General features: G+C 45.3%; 1 protein-coding gene across 1 annotated transcript; it reads left to right on the forward strand.

Moving 5' to 3' along the window:
• Window positions 1-215: 215 nt before the first annotated feature.
• On the forward strand, window positions 216-14,904 carry DAD1 (defender against cell death 1). The gene is made up of 3 exons (XM_080926889.1): window positions 216-480; window positions 10,343-10,512; window positions 14,681-14,904. The coding sequence occupies exons 1-2, from the start codon at window positions 270-272 to the stop codon at window positions 10,471-10,473; spliced, it is 342 nt and encodes a 113-aa protein (XP_080783015.1). The 5' UTR covers window positions 216-269; the 3' UTR covers window positions 10,474-10,512; window positions 14,681-14,904.
• Window positions 14,905-16,317: the final 1,413 nt, after the last annotated feature.

Here is a 16,317-nt window from a genome sequence, read left to right on the forward strand (position 1 = left end):
GCGTCAACAAACGCAGGGCGGAAATAGAAATGTAGTACACGTCTTCAGAACGGAGATAGGCCATACGCAGGCGCATTAATTTATTTCCGGTTGTAGTTCTCAGTCTGGGGATGCAGTCTGCGTCTGCGCATTAATTGTGACGCGCCAAGGCTGGCTCTTACGGCTGAGCCAATTGGCCCACCGGCGTGGGCGTGGCTAGAGCCCGCTAACGCGCAAGCGTGAGCCACTAGCCCCGCGGTTGTGTGGTATCCGAAGTGCCCGCGTTCGTCATGTCGGCGTCGGTGGTGTCCGTCATCTCCCGGTTCCTGGAGGAGTACTTGAGCTCCACTCCGCAGCGGCTGAAGTTGCTGGATGCCTATCTCCTTTATATACTGCTGACCGGGGCGCTGCAGTTCGGCTACTGTCTCCTCGTGGGCACCTTCCCCTTCAACTCTTTCCTCTCTGGTTTCATATCTTGTGTGGGCAGCTTCATCCTAGCGGGTAATGATTCTGTATCCTGGTAATAACGTCTCACTTTGGCGCGCAGCTCCGTCCTCACGGTCCCCTTTGGTGCTTTGTAGAAGGCCGTCGTCTGTGAAGTCAGGCTTACTTCTTGGGATACAGGAAGCAGGCTCAGAAATATTGTCACGTTTCTAATGTCAGCTGGCTAGGAGCTGAAACTGAATATGTAAAGAAACAGCTCTTCTGGTGATCGTCGCAATTAATACTGCTCTAAGGAAAAATATCAAACTTTGACGAAGCTTTAATACAAATTTAAAGTTGGTAGAGCTGTAAATGAAAAAGCCGTTCCAATCACTTTGGCCTAATCTCTCCTTCATCTAGAAGTGATAGTTTAGTAATATAAATATTAGTGATTGTCTGTGAGGAGACAATCCAGTTGATGTTGGTTTTTTAGTTGCTCCTTCTTATTTCTCTGCATAATTTCTGTTATTTTCTCATTATCCCGAACTCAATTTTTATTAGCACAATTGTGCATTAGCTAGCTCTTCTTTGTGGTTACATTTGACAACTTAATAGACTTCCAGATTTAATGAGGATTGCAGCCATAAATTTCATCTGAAGTCTCACTTTTCTTGTCCCATAGAATTGAGAGGATACTGGGAACAGGTTTGGCTCAGGAATGTTACTACCTGATGTATTTTGGGGGTTTATTAGCAATTGCTTTCCTCAGTGAATTAGAGCTGGTTTGGGTAGAGACAAAAGATAGCATTGGACTTGTTTGGAGACTTGATTTACAGTCTTAATATAAATCTCAATCACATGCACACATTCACATTGTTAGTTCAGGCACACTGGGAACAGTTTTACTTTTCAGTACTTGAATAGGTCCCAGGACATGGAGACTTGTGCTCCAGTCAGAGCTGGAGCTGCAGTCAGCTTGTTCCATAGTCCTCATATCGTCTTTGGGTTCTGGTCCAGTTCCTTGAGGCTATCCCCTAACCATCAGCCAGATCTGAGAAGCCTCTTTACTGTGCCCAGTATGGAGAAAGCATCTTGCTGAGAACCTCTTATTTAGTTAGCCTCTGGTTATAGAAATGTAAGAATAGGATGGGGCTGAAAGCTGACTTAAGTAAGCTCTCTCCTGTTGAAACACCCATCTTCACAAGCCTCTGAGTTAAGTTCTGACTTTCCAGGACTACATAGAAAAGAATGATTTACTGAAAAGTTAGGTGTGTTCTTTCTCTCTCTCTCTCTTACTGTCTGTCTGTCTTTTTCCTCTTTTTTTTTTTAAAATCTTTAAAAATGTTTTTGTGCGCATCTGTGTGTGTAAATAGTGTAATGCGAGGTCATTATCAGTATTGAGGATATTATTAGTGAGGTCATTATTAATAGTGAGGGCATTATTAGTAGTAAGATTGGTGTTAGTAGTGATATTTCCAAATCTTTGAGGTAACAGGGAATAGAGTGAGAGAAATAAAAGTGGTTTTAAGGGGGGGAAAAAAAGGATTTCTGATAATTCTTTGTTGCTACAGAAAGTTGTCATTTGCATTCTCCTCCTTCAGTGAACTCAGGGCATTTTGCCACTGAGCTGAATCCTCAGATCCATTCATCATCCGTCCATCCATCCATCTTTTTTTTTTTTTTTTTTTTTTTTTTTTTGTGACAGGGTTTTAGTGTGTAGCTCTGCCTGGCTGGAACATACTGAACTCTGAGATCCATGTACATTCATACTCTTGAGTGCTGGGGTGAAAGCTGTATCAGCAGCCTGGCTACCATGTTTGTTCTGACAGGGTTAATTTTACTAAATCCAACTTCTTTGGCTAGGCCAGATCATTGCTTGATAATTTGTTTTAATGAAAAACTTGAAATTTGGCTGTTTGGCCTTTGTCCATATTGTTGAGACAGGACATCCTGTGCTTGCTGATGTTTTGGACTTTTCTGTTTCTTTTTTGGGGGGGGGGAGAATGGAAGGGGCAGTTTTGGTGAAGGGAGGTTGTAGGGAATTATGTGGGAGGATTTTGAGAGACCAAGTGGCACTACATGCTGGAGCTTTGGGCTCAGGCTTGTTCTGTAGGAGAACATCTGAGAACTAACAGTGGCAACACAGGCGGGTTAGAGAGCTCAGTGGGTGAAGGTCCTTGTCATCAGACCTGAGAATCACCTGAGTTTGATCCCTGGGACCTGGGTGGGGAGGAGACAACCAAGTCCTGCCTTGTTCTCTGTCCTCCACAGTATATGCTCACATAAGTAAAGAGTAAAACACAAAGCAGCTGTCCGACAGCAGTTGTCTGGAAGTGAAGGACAGACTTGAAGTTGCTGTAGTTGCACGACTTGGAGGAGAACCCTCTTTAGCTTGAGTCTCTTCATGCTTTTGCCTGATTTAAGTCTTTTGCACATTTGTTTGCTCTTTGGAAATTGGTCAGAATGTTGCAAAGCAGTTGAGAATGCTGCCACCAAACATTTAAATACCGTAAAGACACAAAGTCTTCTGTTTCCTCTGGCTGGTTGGCTTATTCAGGGGCCCAGGAAGGGGCTTGAAGTGAGATGGCACTAGGGATGGGCCTTTTTACCTGTGTATGGTGTAGCAGGCTTTTAAAGGACCTGGTGAGTGTGAAAGTGTGTGTGTGTGTGTGTGTGTGTGTGTGTGTGTGTGTGTGTGTGTGTGTGTGGTGGTCATTTTCCTGTCTCAGCCATGCTCGGCAGCTGTTTATCTTCCTGTTAGCTATCACTGGAGGAGGGACATCTGTGGCCTCAGAGTTAACATTCCAGTGTTGGTAGTCTTTGTTTCCTTTTGTACCTAGCTGGGATCTGCTCATTTCAAGAACTATTTAGGGAGATTAAGGAAATTAGTTAAGTCTGTCTTTAAAATAAGTTTTATTAGGCAAACACTGAGCCCCATCCCTGGTCTGGGGAATCATTGTTGTTACTTTACCACTTTGGCGCTTCTGTTCTCAAGCTTCGGAAACAGTTTTGCCTTTTGAAAAACAGAGTTTGTGGGTGTTAGGAGAAGGATGAAGAGAGTGGGGGGGCATATGGCCCATGGAGGTGCGGTGAGACCTGGGGGCAAGGGAGATGCCTCTGTGGGGGGCCATGTTGGGAATTCCTTCCCCCCTGAGGGACCAGCCACATGACGGTATAGTACAGAATAAGGTTTATTCATGTCATGGGAGAGTTAAGAGGGTAGTAGAGGCAGAGAGAGAGAGAAGAGAGGAATAGAGGAGTAAGAGGAGAAGAGGCCGGCCATGAGCACGTGGAGGAAGAGGGGGAAAGGGAAGGGGAAGAGGAGGGATAAGGGGGAGAGCAAGGCAGGAAGAAAGAGAGAGAGAGAGGAGGGGTCAAGCAGCCTCGTTTATAGTGTCACTTCACTGTGGTGGAGCATACCTGGCTGTTGCCAGGTAACTGAGGGGTGGGGTTTTCAGAATCCCAACGGTGGGCTGGAGAGATGGCTTAGTGGGGTAAAGTGCTTGCAGCAGTGAGTTCAGATCCCTAGCACCAATGTCGAAAGCTAGGCATGGCTACATATGTCTGTAACCCCAGTGCTGCGGTGCAGTGGGGTGGGGGAGGGCGCAGGGCAGAATCAAGAGGATTGCAAAGTCTTGCTGCCTGCCAGCTTCAGGTTCATTGAGAGACCCTGTCTCAAAGGAATAAGGTGTGAGAGAGCAGGACACCCATGTCCTCTGGCTTCTGAAAGTATGCACGCACAGGCATGTGCATCTTGACACACATGCACACAACAACACACACACATATACCACATTCATACATCTCATACACACACACTACACATATACCACATTCATACATCTCTCTCACACACACTACACATATACCACATTCATACATCTCTCTTTCTCTCTCTCTCTCTCTCTCTCTCTCTCTCTCTCTCTCTCTCTCTTACACACACACACACACACACACACACACACATGAGATACAAAATAAAGTTTTATTACTCCCAGTTAAGAAATCACAAAGGAGTTTGAATTTGAGGGAGGACAAGGAGACTAATCCAGATTGTTTGCTGTCTCACTGGCTTACGTGGTCTGGGGCCCAGCTACTTTAGGGAGTGTCCTTTAGATTTGTGGATTTCTTCCAGCTGCTGTTCAGGAGACTGGGAGTTTGCCAACCTTGTGGCTGATTGATTGTCTGGTTTCTAATGTCCTGTCCATTACTTTTTATTCTCTGTGCCTCAGGCTGCTTCCTGCCTTTATAACCCCTGGTAGCTCTTTGCTTGATTTGATTTGCAAGCCTGATAATGTACTTAACCAAATTTGTTTGTGGCTCCCAAAGTGGAGTTTGTGTTTCGTTAAGTTTGTGTCTTCAGGACGTCACCCTCTTCATCACTGTCCAGTGTCAGTAAGTCGTTTGCCATTCTGAGGTTCCTGTACCTTTGTCTTCAGAACTCCGTTCACATCTTACACCTCTCAGTTCACGGTTGCCGACTGAAGGCAGGTGCAGACGGGTCTCTGTGGAATGGTGCTGGTGAGGGTAAGAGCCTGATGGGCTCCCCGGGCCTTTCCGTGCTCCTGCAGTACGTTCACTTTCCCAGAACGTGTTTTGGAACTTTTCACAGTTTTCTTCATCTCTTTGCCTGTATTCACACTTTATCTTACATTTTGGTTTTTCACTAGCAAAGTGAGAGTAGCCAGGAGTCTGTTCATCCTCCAGTGGCTCACAGCAGCCTGCCTACTCCTGTGCCTCAGCTGTCTGACTCCCTCCCCTGGAGCCAGCTCTTGCACGTACTCAGAGGCACTGATCCTCTCTTGGTGGCTGAGCAGCTGCTGTGTGATTCCTTCCTTCAGCATCGTGGGGTTTCTCTATTGAATAGGTCTCAAGTTTTAGACTTGCTTGAATATTGTCCAATTTTAAAAAGTTGAACCAGGCATGGTGGTGCATACTTTTAGTCTTAGCTTGAGTGGCTGAGGCAGGAGGAGATCTATGAATTTGAGGCCAGGCTAGTTTACATAATGAGTTCAAGACCCTGTCTCAAAAGAGAAAAAGGAAAAAAAAAAATGTTCCTTTGATCCCAGGCACTCATAGTGACCATCGCTAGCATCTTTTTCTTCTCCCTCGTTGTAGAGCTTCTGGAAAGAGTATCTGCTGTGTCTACCTTTCCCCATGTATTTCTCAGTGCTCTCATGCTGTGGCCTGTCCCCAGCACTTCCTCAAACTTTCCCATGTTGCCGTCTGCCCCACCTTACCTGACTGCTCAGCATTACGTTTAGCTCGGATGGCTGCTGCTTTCTGAGTGAAACACTCGCTTCCCAGCACTCTTGTAGCTGCTGCCTTCTTCCTCCTCCTCACCTCCTACTGGGTTTTCCTTCCTACTGTGCTGAGTGCTTCATTTTGTATTTCTTTCCGTAGGTGAATATACCTATGTATACAGAATATATCTATGCATACAGCTATCATGGTTTTGATACTTTAGTTTGAACCCGTTCAGTTGGTTCAAAGTAGTAAATCCAGTTCCTGATGTATCTCTCTTTTTGATGTCTCTTCTGGCGCTCACAGTTATATATCCCAAATAGACACTGCCCCCCTTCCAGCCATCTGCTTCTTCACCAGCAGTGTCCAGTGTCAACCCCAGGGAGGTTGTTCAGTCAGATATTGAGGAGGTCTCTCCGACTGCGTAGTTTCTCTCGACTCCCACATCTGTTTCACCAGCAAGCTTTGTCTTCTCTGGAATAGAGTCTCTTTGTTTCTGCCTTTTTATTACCTTAGCCCTGAGCTCTTCAGTTCCTAAATCATTCATCTTTAGTCATAAAAACCGTTCTTCATGTTGCAGTTTTAGCCTTTAAAGAATGTGTGTCATTGTTGCTCAGGTACTCGAATCCTGAAATGCTGTTTCTTTGCCCTTTGACTAAGTCCAGGCTCTGTCCTGGTCTTCTCTGGTCACTGGTATCTGCTGTCCCTAGCTTGGGTTGCTCTGCCCCAGATCTTTATGTGTCTGGCACTTAAATGGTCTTTAGTAGCATTTTAAAAAACATGACTGCTGGATAAGATAGCTTTCTAGTCTCCTTTATCTTGCTACATTTTCTCTGCAGTGTGTACCCTATCCAGAACTTCCTTGTTTGTTTGCTGACTTGTGACTGGAAACACTTGTCTCCACAGACTAGAAATCCCCTGGGAGCCAGACTCCTGTCTGTCTGGCTCTGTGCCATATTCCCAGCATCTAGAATGATGCTTAACTTGTAGTAGGCACTTGATATATTTTTGCTGAACAAATAAGCATTTAAGGAAATGATAAAACAAAGCTGCTGGGGGGCAGGCTGTTTGAGGAGGTGTTGGTTTCTGTCTCTGGAAGTGTTCAGGGAGGTGCTGAATTCTCACTTCTGGAGCAATTTCTTTATCTTTTCTGTGTCCAGACCTTGAGGGATATGGCATGGTTGGTGGGTTGGTGATTCTTAGGTTTATCAAACCCGGGACCTGGTAAGTATCCTTCAGAAAATCTCCCAGACTCTCCTTGGAGGCTCTTCAGCACATCTGTCTCAGCACTTCTTGGACATTGTTCTATTTTGCTTTCTATTGCTGTGATAAACTGTGACTGGTAGCAGCTGGGGAGGAAAGGGCTTACATGGTGTAGGTCATCATTAAGGGAAGCCAAAGCAGGAACTGAAGTAAAGACCATGGAGGAGTGCTCCTTACTGGCTTGCTCAGCTTGGTTCCTTACACAACCAGGACCTAGGCCTAGGGGATGGCACTGCCTACAGGGAGCTGGGCCCTCCCATATCACTCATTAATTAAGAAAATGCAGGAGAGATGACTCAACAGCTATGAATACTTTTTATGGTTGCTTTTCTAGAGGACTCAGGTTCAATTCCTAGCACCCACATGGCTACTCATAACTGTCAGTCACTCCACCTCTGAGGGCTCTGACGTGCTCTTCTATCCTCCCAGGACACCGGGCACACAAGGGCTACACAGACTTACACGAAGACAAAATATCCAATAAATAAAATACATGCCCACAAACCCCACAGGCTAGTCTGATAGAGGCAACACCAAAGTCTCACAGGCTAGTCTGATGGAGGTAATTCCTGAGTTGAGGCTCTCATTTCAGCTGACTAGTTTGTGTCAAGTTGGCAAAAAGAAAAAAAAAAAACAAAAAAAAACCAACCAGCATAGGCACTTTATGTACCAAATGGGGTGTTTGAAGGGCTGGAGAGATGGCTCAGCAGCTAAGAGCATGTGCTGCTCTTCCAGAGGACCCAGGTTCCATTCCCAGCAACCACATGGTGTCTCACAACCATTCATGTGACTTCAGTTCTAGGGGATCCAATGTCTACTTACCTCATTGGTCACCAGGCATACACATGATGCATGTTTACACATGTAGGTAAAACACTCGTGATGCGTGTTTAAACACTCATACACTATTTTTAAAAAATGGGGTGTTCTCAATGACGTCTGAGGTCCATTGGATGGTTGTGGGGTTGATTTGTGCACTGTAACTTAATTTGAGTTGTTAGGTCATTTTAAGGTCACCATCAGTCCATGGCTGTATCCACCGTCACAGAGCATCTCTCTTGTCCCCTCATAGTTACTCCAGACACTACCTCATTTTCTATCCCAATGCTGTTAATAGTTCTATATCTATTTCTCTAGAGTTTTTGCTAGATTGCATGTAAGTATAGACTATTAAGTTAAAGTTTCAGAAAGAGCAATTTGAGCCCCAAGGCAGAGCAGTTGCTGCAAAAGCATGAAGACTAGAGTTAAAGTCCCCAGCACTTAGAGAAAAAGTTGGACATACCACATAGGTCTGTAACCCAAGGTGGAGGAAGGGGAAAAGGTAGGTATGTATACCTTGGAGCTCATTGGCCGACCAGCCTAGGGAATCTAAGCTTCAGTGAGAATGTCAGTGAGAATCCATGAGTTCATGAGAACTCCTGTCTCAAAAAATAAGGTCGGTGGACTGGAGAGATGGGTCAGTGGTCAAGATCATTTCCTGCTCTTCCAGAAGATCTGAGTTTGGTTCCTTCCCAGTCCACATCCAACCTCCAGGGACTCCAGAGCCCTCTTCTGGCTTTTCGGAGACCTGTATACACAGGCCATATAGACACAGCATACAGTGAAACAGACACACACACACACATGATAAAAATAAATCTTTGAAAAAAATGAGGGGGATATGAATGAGGAAGACTACTGAATTCAACCTCTGGTCTCCACCAGAGTATGTGTGCACCTACCCTGTGCACAGCACATATAAACATGTATGTGTAACACACACAACACTACAGACATACAAAAGGAAAGCTGATAAGCTAGTGCTTGTGGCAATTTTTCACTCAGTAAAAGTGGATAGCTTTCTTGTCGGTGTAAGAGAATTTACCTTGTTTTGAATAATCGCATAGGATTTCATTGCAGGTGTGAACATACTGTGTCTTGTAAGGCACATTCATTGTCAAAAGGTAAAAACAGGTAGTTTTCCCCCAAAGGTGGACTAAGCTGGCCTTTTACAGCAAGGTTGTAAGTGGTTTCCTCAGTCCAGCCAGTGCCCTTCATAAAGGTCAGTGCACTTCTGTAGTGTTTCTGCGCTTAGGTTGATGGGAACTGTTGCCATGGTGATGAACTCTGGAGGACTAATCTGATCATTGTGTCTTCTGAGTGGACTCTTTGTTAGTGCTGGAATGGATTTTAGCCTGAAGCAGGTGCAATAATTTTTTGGAGCCATAAAAGGTGTTTGAACAGAGAATTTTCTGGAGCTTGTCTTCAGTCTGGGTGACTGGCTGCTGCCTTGTTAGAGAAATGCGGGAGTAGAGACCACTGTCAAGAGTCTGTCTGATCTTTTGTTGTCTTTTGAGGCAAATAACGCCACCAGAACATTATCAGAGTCATTTTTTTTACTGTAGGAGGTCCTTGTGGACCGACAGCTGGACTTACGACCTCTGCCATGTATCATGCAGGCTTCTAGTAGAAGATGGGATGTCATAGGTCATTCATCCCCACTCTTGTCACTGCTGTATCTCTAGCCCTGTGTAGGTGTTAACTAGACACCTTTAAATCAACTGGTTTGAGAGCGTGCTTAGGTTTTTAGGAGGCATAGGTGTGAATAAAACGACACTCTGAGGTGTTGTTTGCCCTTTATTTTTCCTTTAATAAAGGATAGTTAAGACTGTAAAGGTATATAATTTTATGGGTTTTAATTTTCTATTTTTTGCAATGTTTAGATATTGTATGTGTGTTCATGTCAGGCCTGTCGGCAAATGCCTTTACCAGTCCAGTAAGCTGTCTCACAGTCTTAGTTGTAGTTTTATATTTTTGAGACAGTGTCTGATGTAGCTCAGGTTCATCTTGATTTGCCATGGAGTTGGAGATGACCTGGAATGAATCCCTTTACATCTGGCCCAGAAGCGCCAGGTTACCGCTGTGCAGCACCATACCTAGTTTGGGATGAGGTTTTAAATGCTCTGGTCTAACTGACCTGCAGGACAGAACATTATCAGTACCATACAAGGTTTCTTGCATTTTTGAAGCCATGTTTCTGTTCATGAGAGATGAAAACTACTATCTGACTGATACTGGTCTAGATTTATTTTCCCTATTTTGTTTGTTTATTTTTGTAGTTTTGCTTTTTTGAGAGAGTGCCTTAACTCTGTAGTCCAGACTGGTCTCTAAACTTGTGGCTGTTCTCCCTCAGCCTTCCACATTCTGGCATTGCAGGTGTGTACTGCCACGTCTGGCTGGTTTGTCTAGTTTTAAGGCTCCATATGTATGGAATCATCTAGTGTGTACTCTTTATGTTTGGATTGTGCTGCATGACATTGTGAAATTCTTCCTCTTGGGTGTGGCTATTTTATCTTACTAGAGAATTTTCATCATGGGATATATTGTGTATTGATTAGCAATCATTTGTTTTATATTTCTGAATAATGACTTTTGTGTTTTGTTTCTTACCCAGTTTGCCTGAGAATACAGATCAACCCCCAGAACAAGGCGGATTTCCAAGGCATCTCTCCAGAGCGAGCCTTTGCTGACTTTCTCTTTGCCAGCACTATCCTGCACCTTGTCGTCATGAACTTCGTTGGCTGAACTGCTCCCATTTCCTTCCTGTGGAGTTGGAGATTGGCTGTAAGTGATTTTAGCAGGTGAAATCAGATGTGCTGGTTCTGGTCCTGGCTGGCCACGTTCTCATAGTGCTGTAAGATGTTTGCAGGCGTGCCTGGAGCTTCAGCAGATGTTCGTATCAGCATGCTCTTCTGCCTGTGGATCATAGGTGTGCCTCCGAAGGCTTTTGAAGAAAGATAAATTGCAAGTTTTGCTTTTATATTTGTTCTTGAGGTTTTTTTTTTTTTCCCAATTCTGCTTGCCATTGATGTTAAATATTAAATATTGAGAGCAGTGTGAATGAATGACAGCTGGTTCTTATAAATGTGTGCCCTGAGCTTAAATGGTAAAGTTGGATTAACTTGTGAGATTTGGAGCCAGGCTGGTAGCATTTGGTTCATTTGCTACATCCCTTGTTAGGCACCGAAGCTATCTTGCCCCCCAAACAAACTTTACAGAATTCTGATAGGGAAACAAAGGCAGGCCTTGAAAACCTACTCTCCCTTCATAGGCTGTATGCCTTCCTCTCTACTCTCCCCTTTTGTCTCACTTTACCAATGCTGTGACAAGACACCAAGTCAGAGGGAACTTGTAGAAGAAAGTGTTTAATTTGGTGTTCATTGTTGCAGAGGGTGAGTCTGTGACTGTCACGGTGGGGCGCATGGCAGCAGGCAAGCATGGTGCTGGAGCAATAGCTGGGAGCCAACTGTGAATGGCATGGGCTTATGACCCTCAAAGCCTACTCATAGTGACACACCTCCTCCAACAAGGACACACCTCCCAGTCCTTCTCAAACAGTTCCACCTACTGAGTGGGAGCATTCAAACCTAGGAGCCTGTGGCCACTCTCATTCAAACCTCTATACCCCAAAAGCAGAGTCTTAAAGCTGTGATAAGTACATGATTTTTTCCCCCAACACATACCTCTATATATATATATATATATATATATATTTTTTTTTTTTTTTGGGGGGGGGTAAGAGAAAATGGGCCAGGAACAATGTGGTTGCTTCCCCAGATGCACAGGTACATGGATGTAGAGTAGCCTCTGCCTCTTGATGCTTGGCCCTGTGCTTGTGCAACTCACTGACGAATGCCTGTGCTCCTTCCTTTGCCTTTGCACTGTAAGATTTAGTACTATTGCTCCAGGTGGCGATAGAAGAGCATCTTACAAATAACAACCTTTTACATTACTACATGGAAACCCGTGTGTTGGTACTGAAGTCATGAGAAGCCTCACACAAGAACCAGAGTGCGTGCAGTGAAATGCCCCTTAAAAACGGTTCTGTGTGTTGGGGTAGATCTTTCGGATTGTGTAGTTTTTGGTTGTTGGAATGCTGCAGTCTGAAAACTCTCCTAATGCAGTTTCAGTCACTGGAGACATGATTTTCTTTCCTCTCCTCATCCCTAGTCAGGGCCAGTTAGTGGGGATACAAAGGGAAGTAAAGTGCTTATAAAAGTGAACAGTTTTGAAAGTATAAAGAAAAACAACAGAAACAAAGTGGAGATGTATTTCACTGGTGGAGTGCCCTGGGTTCAGTTTCAGTACTGTAAAACCAGACACTCAGCTGCATATCAAGTGGAGGTCAGTCTGACCTTCATGAGACCTTGTCTTAGGTTAAAGAGCCGTAAACGTGCAGTGAAATCATTACTAGTGAGTGTTAGCAGAGACCAGGATGAAGTGCCGTGAGAGGTGGAGGAGGAGATGGTGAGCATCGGAGCTCTGAGCAGCTCCCAGTTAACTGTTTTCCTTGGGTACCATGAGTGGGGCCTCCAGTGTAGACCGCCTTGAGTTTATGGACTGACTGACTGGGTCTGACTCTCAGGCAGCTTTGTGAAGGTGTTTCCTAGGTGAGCATTGGATGTGTTCAGGAAGGGAAGGATGCATTTCCAGGGTGTTCTCTAGACTCAGAAAGAACAAATCATGGAAAATCCTTTTCTAGTGCTGCCATGATCGGAGGAGGACTCAGCTTCCAAACACCTTAACATTTCAAAATTATGACAAAACAGGGAAAGCAGGCTCAGCAGAACTGTGTAGTGCAGATCATATTAACAGCCCTGGGCCAGCCACCCAGCTGGGAATTATGGGCTAAGACTCGCGCAGTCCCAGACTGCAGTGTCCAGTCACCTTGTAGGAAATAAGAGGCTGCTAGGAGGCTACGGGTCTGGGAGAGCCTTTGAGCTTTTTAATTTATCAAAATACAGTAATCTAGAGAATTACCCTGGAGAGAGACTCAAAATGTGTTTCTTTTTTTCCCATCTCCATCTTTATTTTTAAATAAAGTGACAGGGTCTCCTTATCCCAGGCATGTCTGGAACTTGAAAAGTTATTGTTTAAATTTTATTAGATTTTCTTTAGTTGTGTGTGTGTGTAGCCATATGTAGTCTGAGTCTGTGGGTGCCTAGAGCACATGTGCAAACAGGAACGGCCACCTGTGTGTCCTAGGGATCACACTCTGGCATCAGGATCCAGGCAAGTGCCCACGCTCCCAGAGTCAGCTTTTTCTAGGACTTTAAAGAAAAAAGTTTTAATTTATTCTTTGACATTTTCACACATTTATGTAGTGTTTTTGGTAGTACCACCCCTGCCTGGTACCTCACCACATGCTCTCTTCTTTTTAAGTTATTTTTTAACCCACCGAGTCCATTTGCATATGGGCATGGTGCCAGGCTGCCACAGCCTAGATGGTACCCTCTGCACTCTGCTGCCATCTAGTGGGTGCACCTTTCCTGTGTATCAAAGTGGATCGCAAAAGCAAGTTCCGTTCCAGTCATGGGAGGGCAGCAAAGGCTCAGGTGAGCTTCAGTGCTGGCCAGGGGTTTCTTTACGTCCTGGCCAGGAGTGGGCACTGCTGAGCTAGGAATCCTTAGCAGGACCGCAGACTTGAGTTCTCAGACCTGTGTGCGTACCTGCAGGATTTCACTGGTTCCCCTTTGTCAGTCTCAGGACTGGTTTTTATTTATTTCAAACCTTTACTGCCTCCAACTCTGAGCCCCCACTGGCAACACTGGCCAGTCTTTAGTTGATGAATGGGTGGGTCCCATCACGTTTTCTCAGCACCTCAGCCCTCAAGGGTTGACAAGTTAGGTAACTTCTTTACTTGGTCTTAATAGTTCTTAGAAGGCATTAATTGCCTCTTTGAATTTGTGGCTGAACTCTGGTTGGCTTTTGAAGGCAGAGCTAGACAGAGGTGGATGTGGGCAGTATGGCACGTGGTCCAAGGACTGCGTTCAGTGGTTGCTCTCTGCTGCCGCCATGTGGGCTCTGGGGATGGAATTCAGCTTGTCAGGACTAGCAGGAGGACCTACTGATCCGTCTCATCAGCCCCGTTTTTAAATTATTTTAAGCTTCTTTTCTTTTTTTTCAGTCTGCAGTTACTGTTTCTCGTGTTTTCTCCTTGCTTTCTTCTAGGGCAATGAAAGTGGGTGGGTCAGATGGCCCTATTTCTGCTTGGGGGACACCTCACCTTTCTCAGTGGGTGTCTTCCATTCAGTGTATTTCACTATCAGGGAGTTTTTGATAGCAGCCTTCCCTCCGCTTGTAGGTGAAAGCCACCTTCTGAGTGGTTTACCAGCACCTTGTGCCCCATTTAGAAACCCAGAGGCAACTGTTTGAGCACTTGCCAAGTGTGTCCTCACTGGAAAAGAGGGAGCAGTTTTCTGGAAACTACCACCACCTGTTCCTTCCCAAACCCTTTTCTTTCTACATGGACCGGCATTGGTGTCCAGGGTTCACGAGTTTTAGTGTCAGATCCACCCAGCTCTGAGCAGCTGCAGTCATTGCCCATGTCACCCAAAGTACCTTACGTGAGAACTGCATTACCTCTTCACAGACCTGACCCTTGCTGAGTAGTTTTATCCACAGGCTTGAGTCTGTCCTCAAACTGGACATTAGTGCGTTGAGGAGTCTGAGGGCCAGGAAGGTGAGTGGCTAATGTAGTTAGGTTTGGATGCCGGCTCTTCAGCGCCTTGACAGCCTTTTAAAAACATTTATTTATTTTTGTGAGCTTGGGATTTTTTGCATGAGCATAGTCCTTACAGACACTGCTCTCACATAATCTTATAAAAATTGCTGGCCATATTCTGGCTATAGTGGTAAGACTGTGATACACTTAGGAATGCGGTAGCTGTCTCGTGGGTTGAGAGTTTAGATGGAAGGATTGGGACATGACACACCTTTCTGCTTCTTTCAGGTCCCCTGGATCAGAATTCTAGAGCTGGCAGCTTGTTGCACATGGATTCTTCAGATTCGTGCTTAACTATGCCTCTCGCTGGGCATGAGGTGGGGCATCCGGAGAAGTCCCTTCGCTCTGTTGTACCAACTCCACACTGTATGTCTGTTAGCACAGTCTGCCTCCCCTCAGTGTAATTCAGTGTAACCCTTATTCTCCAAATTAAAAATCGTTTCTCCACCACCCCCTCTGAGTCTCTGGTTCCTTTGTTCCTTCACGTTTATACACAGATCCGTTTCCCTTGGGTCTGTGCTCTTCATCACCTGCTAACACAGCTGTGACCCTTCACCTTTGTTCTCATTAAATAGTTGTCATTGGAGTTAGTGACAGAAGACAGTGCTGACAACCTGGAAAATGGCAGTCCTTTGTCCTTGTCAGAAACGGACTGTGTCTTCTCGTTATGTCTGTTCCCACATGCTTCTGGGGAAAAGTGAAATAAATGCATGTCTCTTAGGCAGCATAGGCCAAGTGCACAGTGTATGTGGTGAGAGAGACTTTGTGTGACTTTGGGTCTGTGTGACTGTATGTGTGTATGAGGGGCTGCTCTCTGGTATGGACTGTGTAGTGTGTGTGTGTGTGTGTGTGTGGGCTGATGTCTATCACGTTTTTATCCAAGGCTCCCTCACGCCTCCCGTTTGACCCTGCAGTTGTCCCGAGAGGTTCCAGATCTCATTGAGTAGGTGAAGAAATGAAGCTTTGTGCTGAAGACCACAGATCTTAGAAACAACAGAAGATCGCACTAAGGACAAAGCCAGCGTAGAATGGAGTCTGCTGGCTGACATCTCAGCATGGTGTATCCACTGAGCTCTGTGTCCATCTCAGGAGCATCAAGTTTGCCATCTATGGGGACAGCCCTGTCGAGTTCCACAGGAGCTGATTACCAAGTGACTGTGCTCTAGGAGTCCTCCTGGGGGGCTGTGCACTGGCTTCTTGCTGAGGAACTCATAGTTGTGTTTCCTGGGCCACACTTAGATCAGTCTTTCGGGACTACCCCTATTCTAGCTGATCGAAGGTGCTACCAAACTAGGAGGTTGGCTATTCAGTGGGTCATTAAATAGTACTGGCTACTCGGGGTGTTTGAAAAGGGGACTCCCAGGCCTTACCCCCAATATACAGAAGCAAGCTCTGCATTTTAACAAGGCGGCAGGCATTGTCCACAGAAGTCTGAGATGCACTGATTTTCAGCTTTGGGTGTATCCCTGCCATTTCCAGGAAGCTTGACAGAGCTTGAACCTCTCCATTCTTCATTAGCTCTGCTTAACTAGGCATGCTCCAGATTGAGTGGTTCTACACAGAGCGAGCAAGCTTTTGAGGGATGGTTGTGTTCAATATAATGACAAAAACTGGCAGGGGTTCTGTGGGCCATGGCTTAGCACTATGAGGAGAGATGCACTCAGTTGCCTAAGGGGTCAGCGCATGTCGCACCCGTGCACAGACATCATGTAGCCTTGCCCGGAGAGCTGGATGGGTTTCGGTTTGGATTCAATAAGCAGATATTTCAGATATGAAAGGTAATCAGAGTTTAAGAGAGTGGGGTCAGCTGAGAATGAGCAATAACCTGGCAAGGAAGACATCACAGTAGCCTTTACTGTGCATGT

The sequence above is a fragment of the Micromys minutus genome (genome assembly GCF_963924665.1).
Source record: "Micromys minutus genome assembly, chromosome: 12".
Lineage (NCBI taxonomy): Eukaryota > Metazoa > Chordata > Mammalia > Rodentia > Muridae > Micromys > Micromys minutus.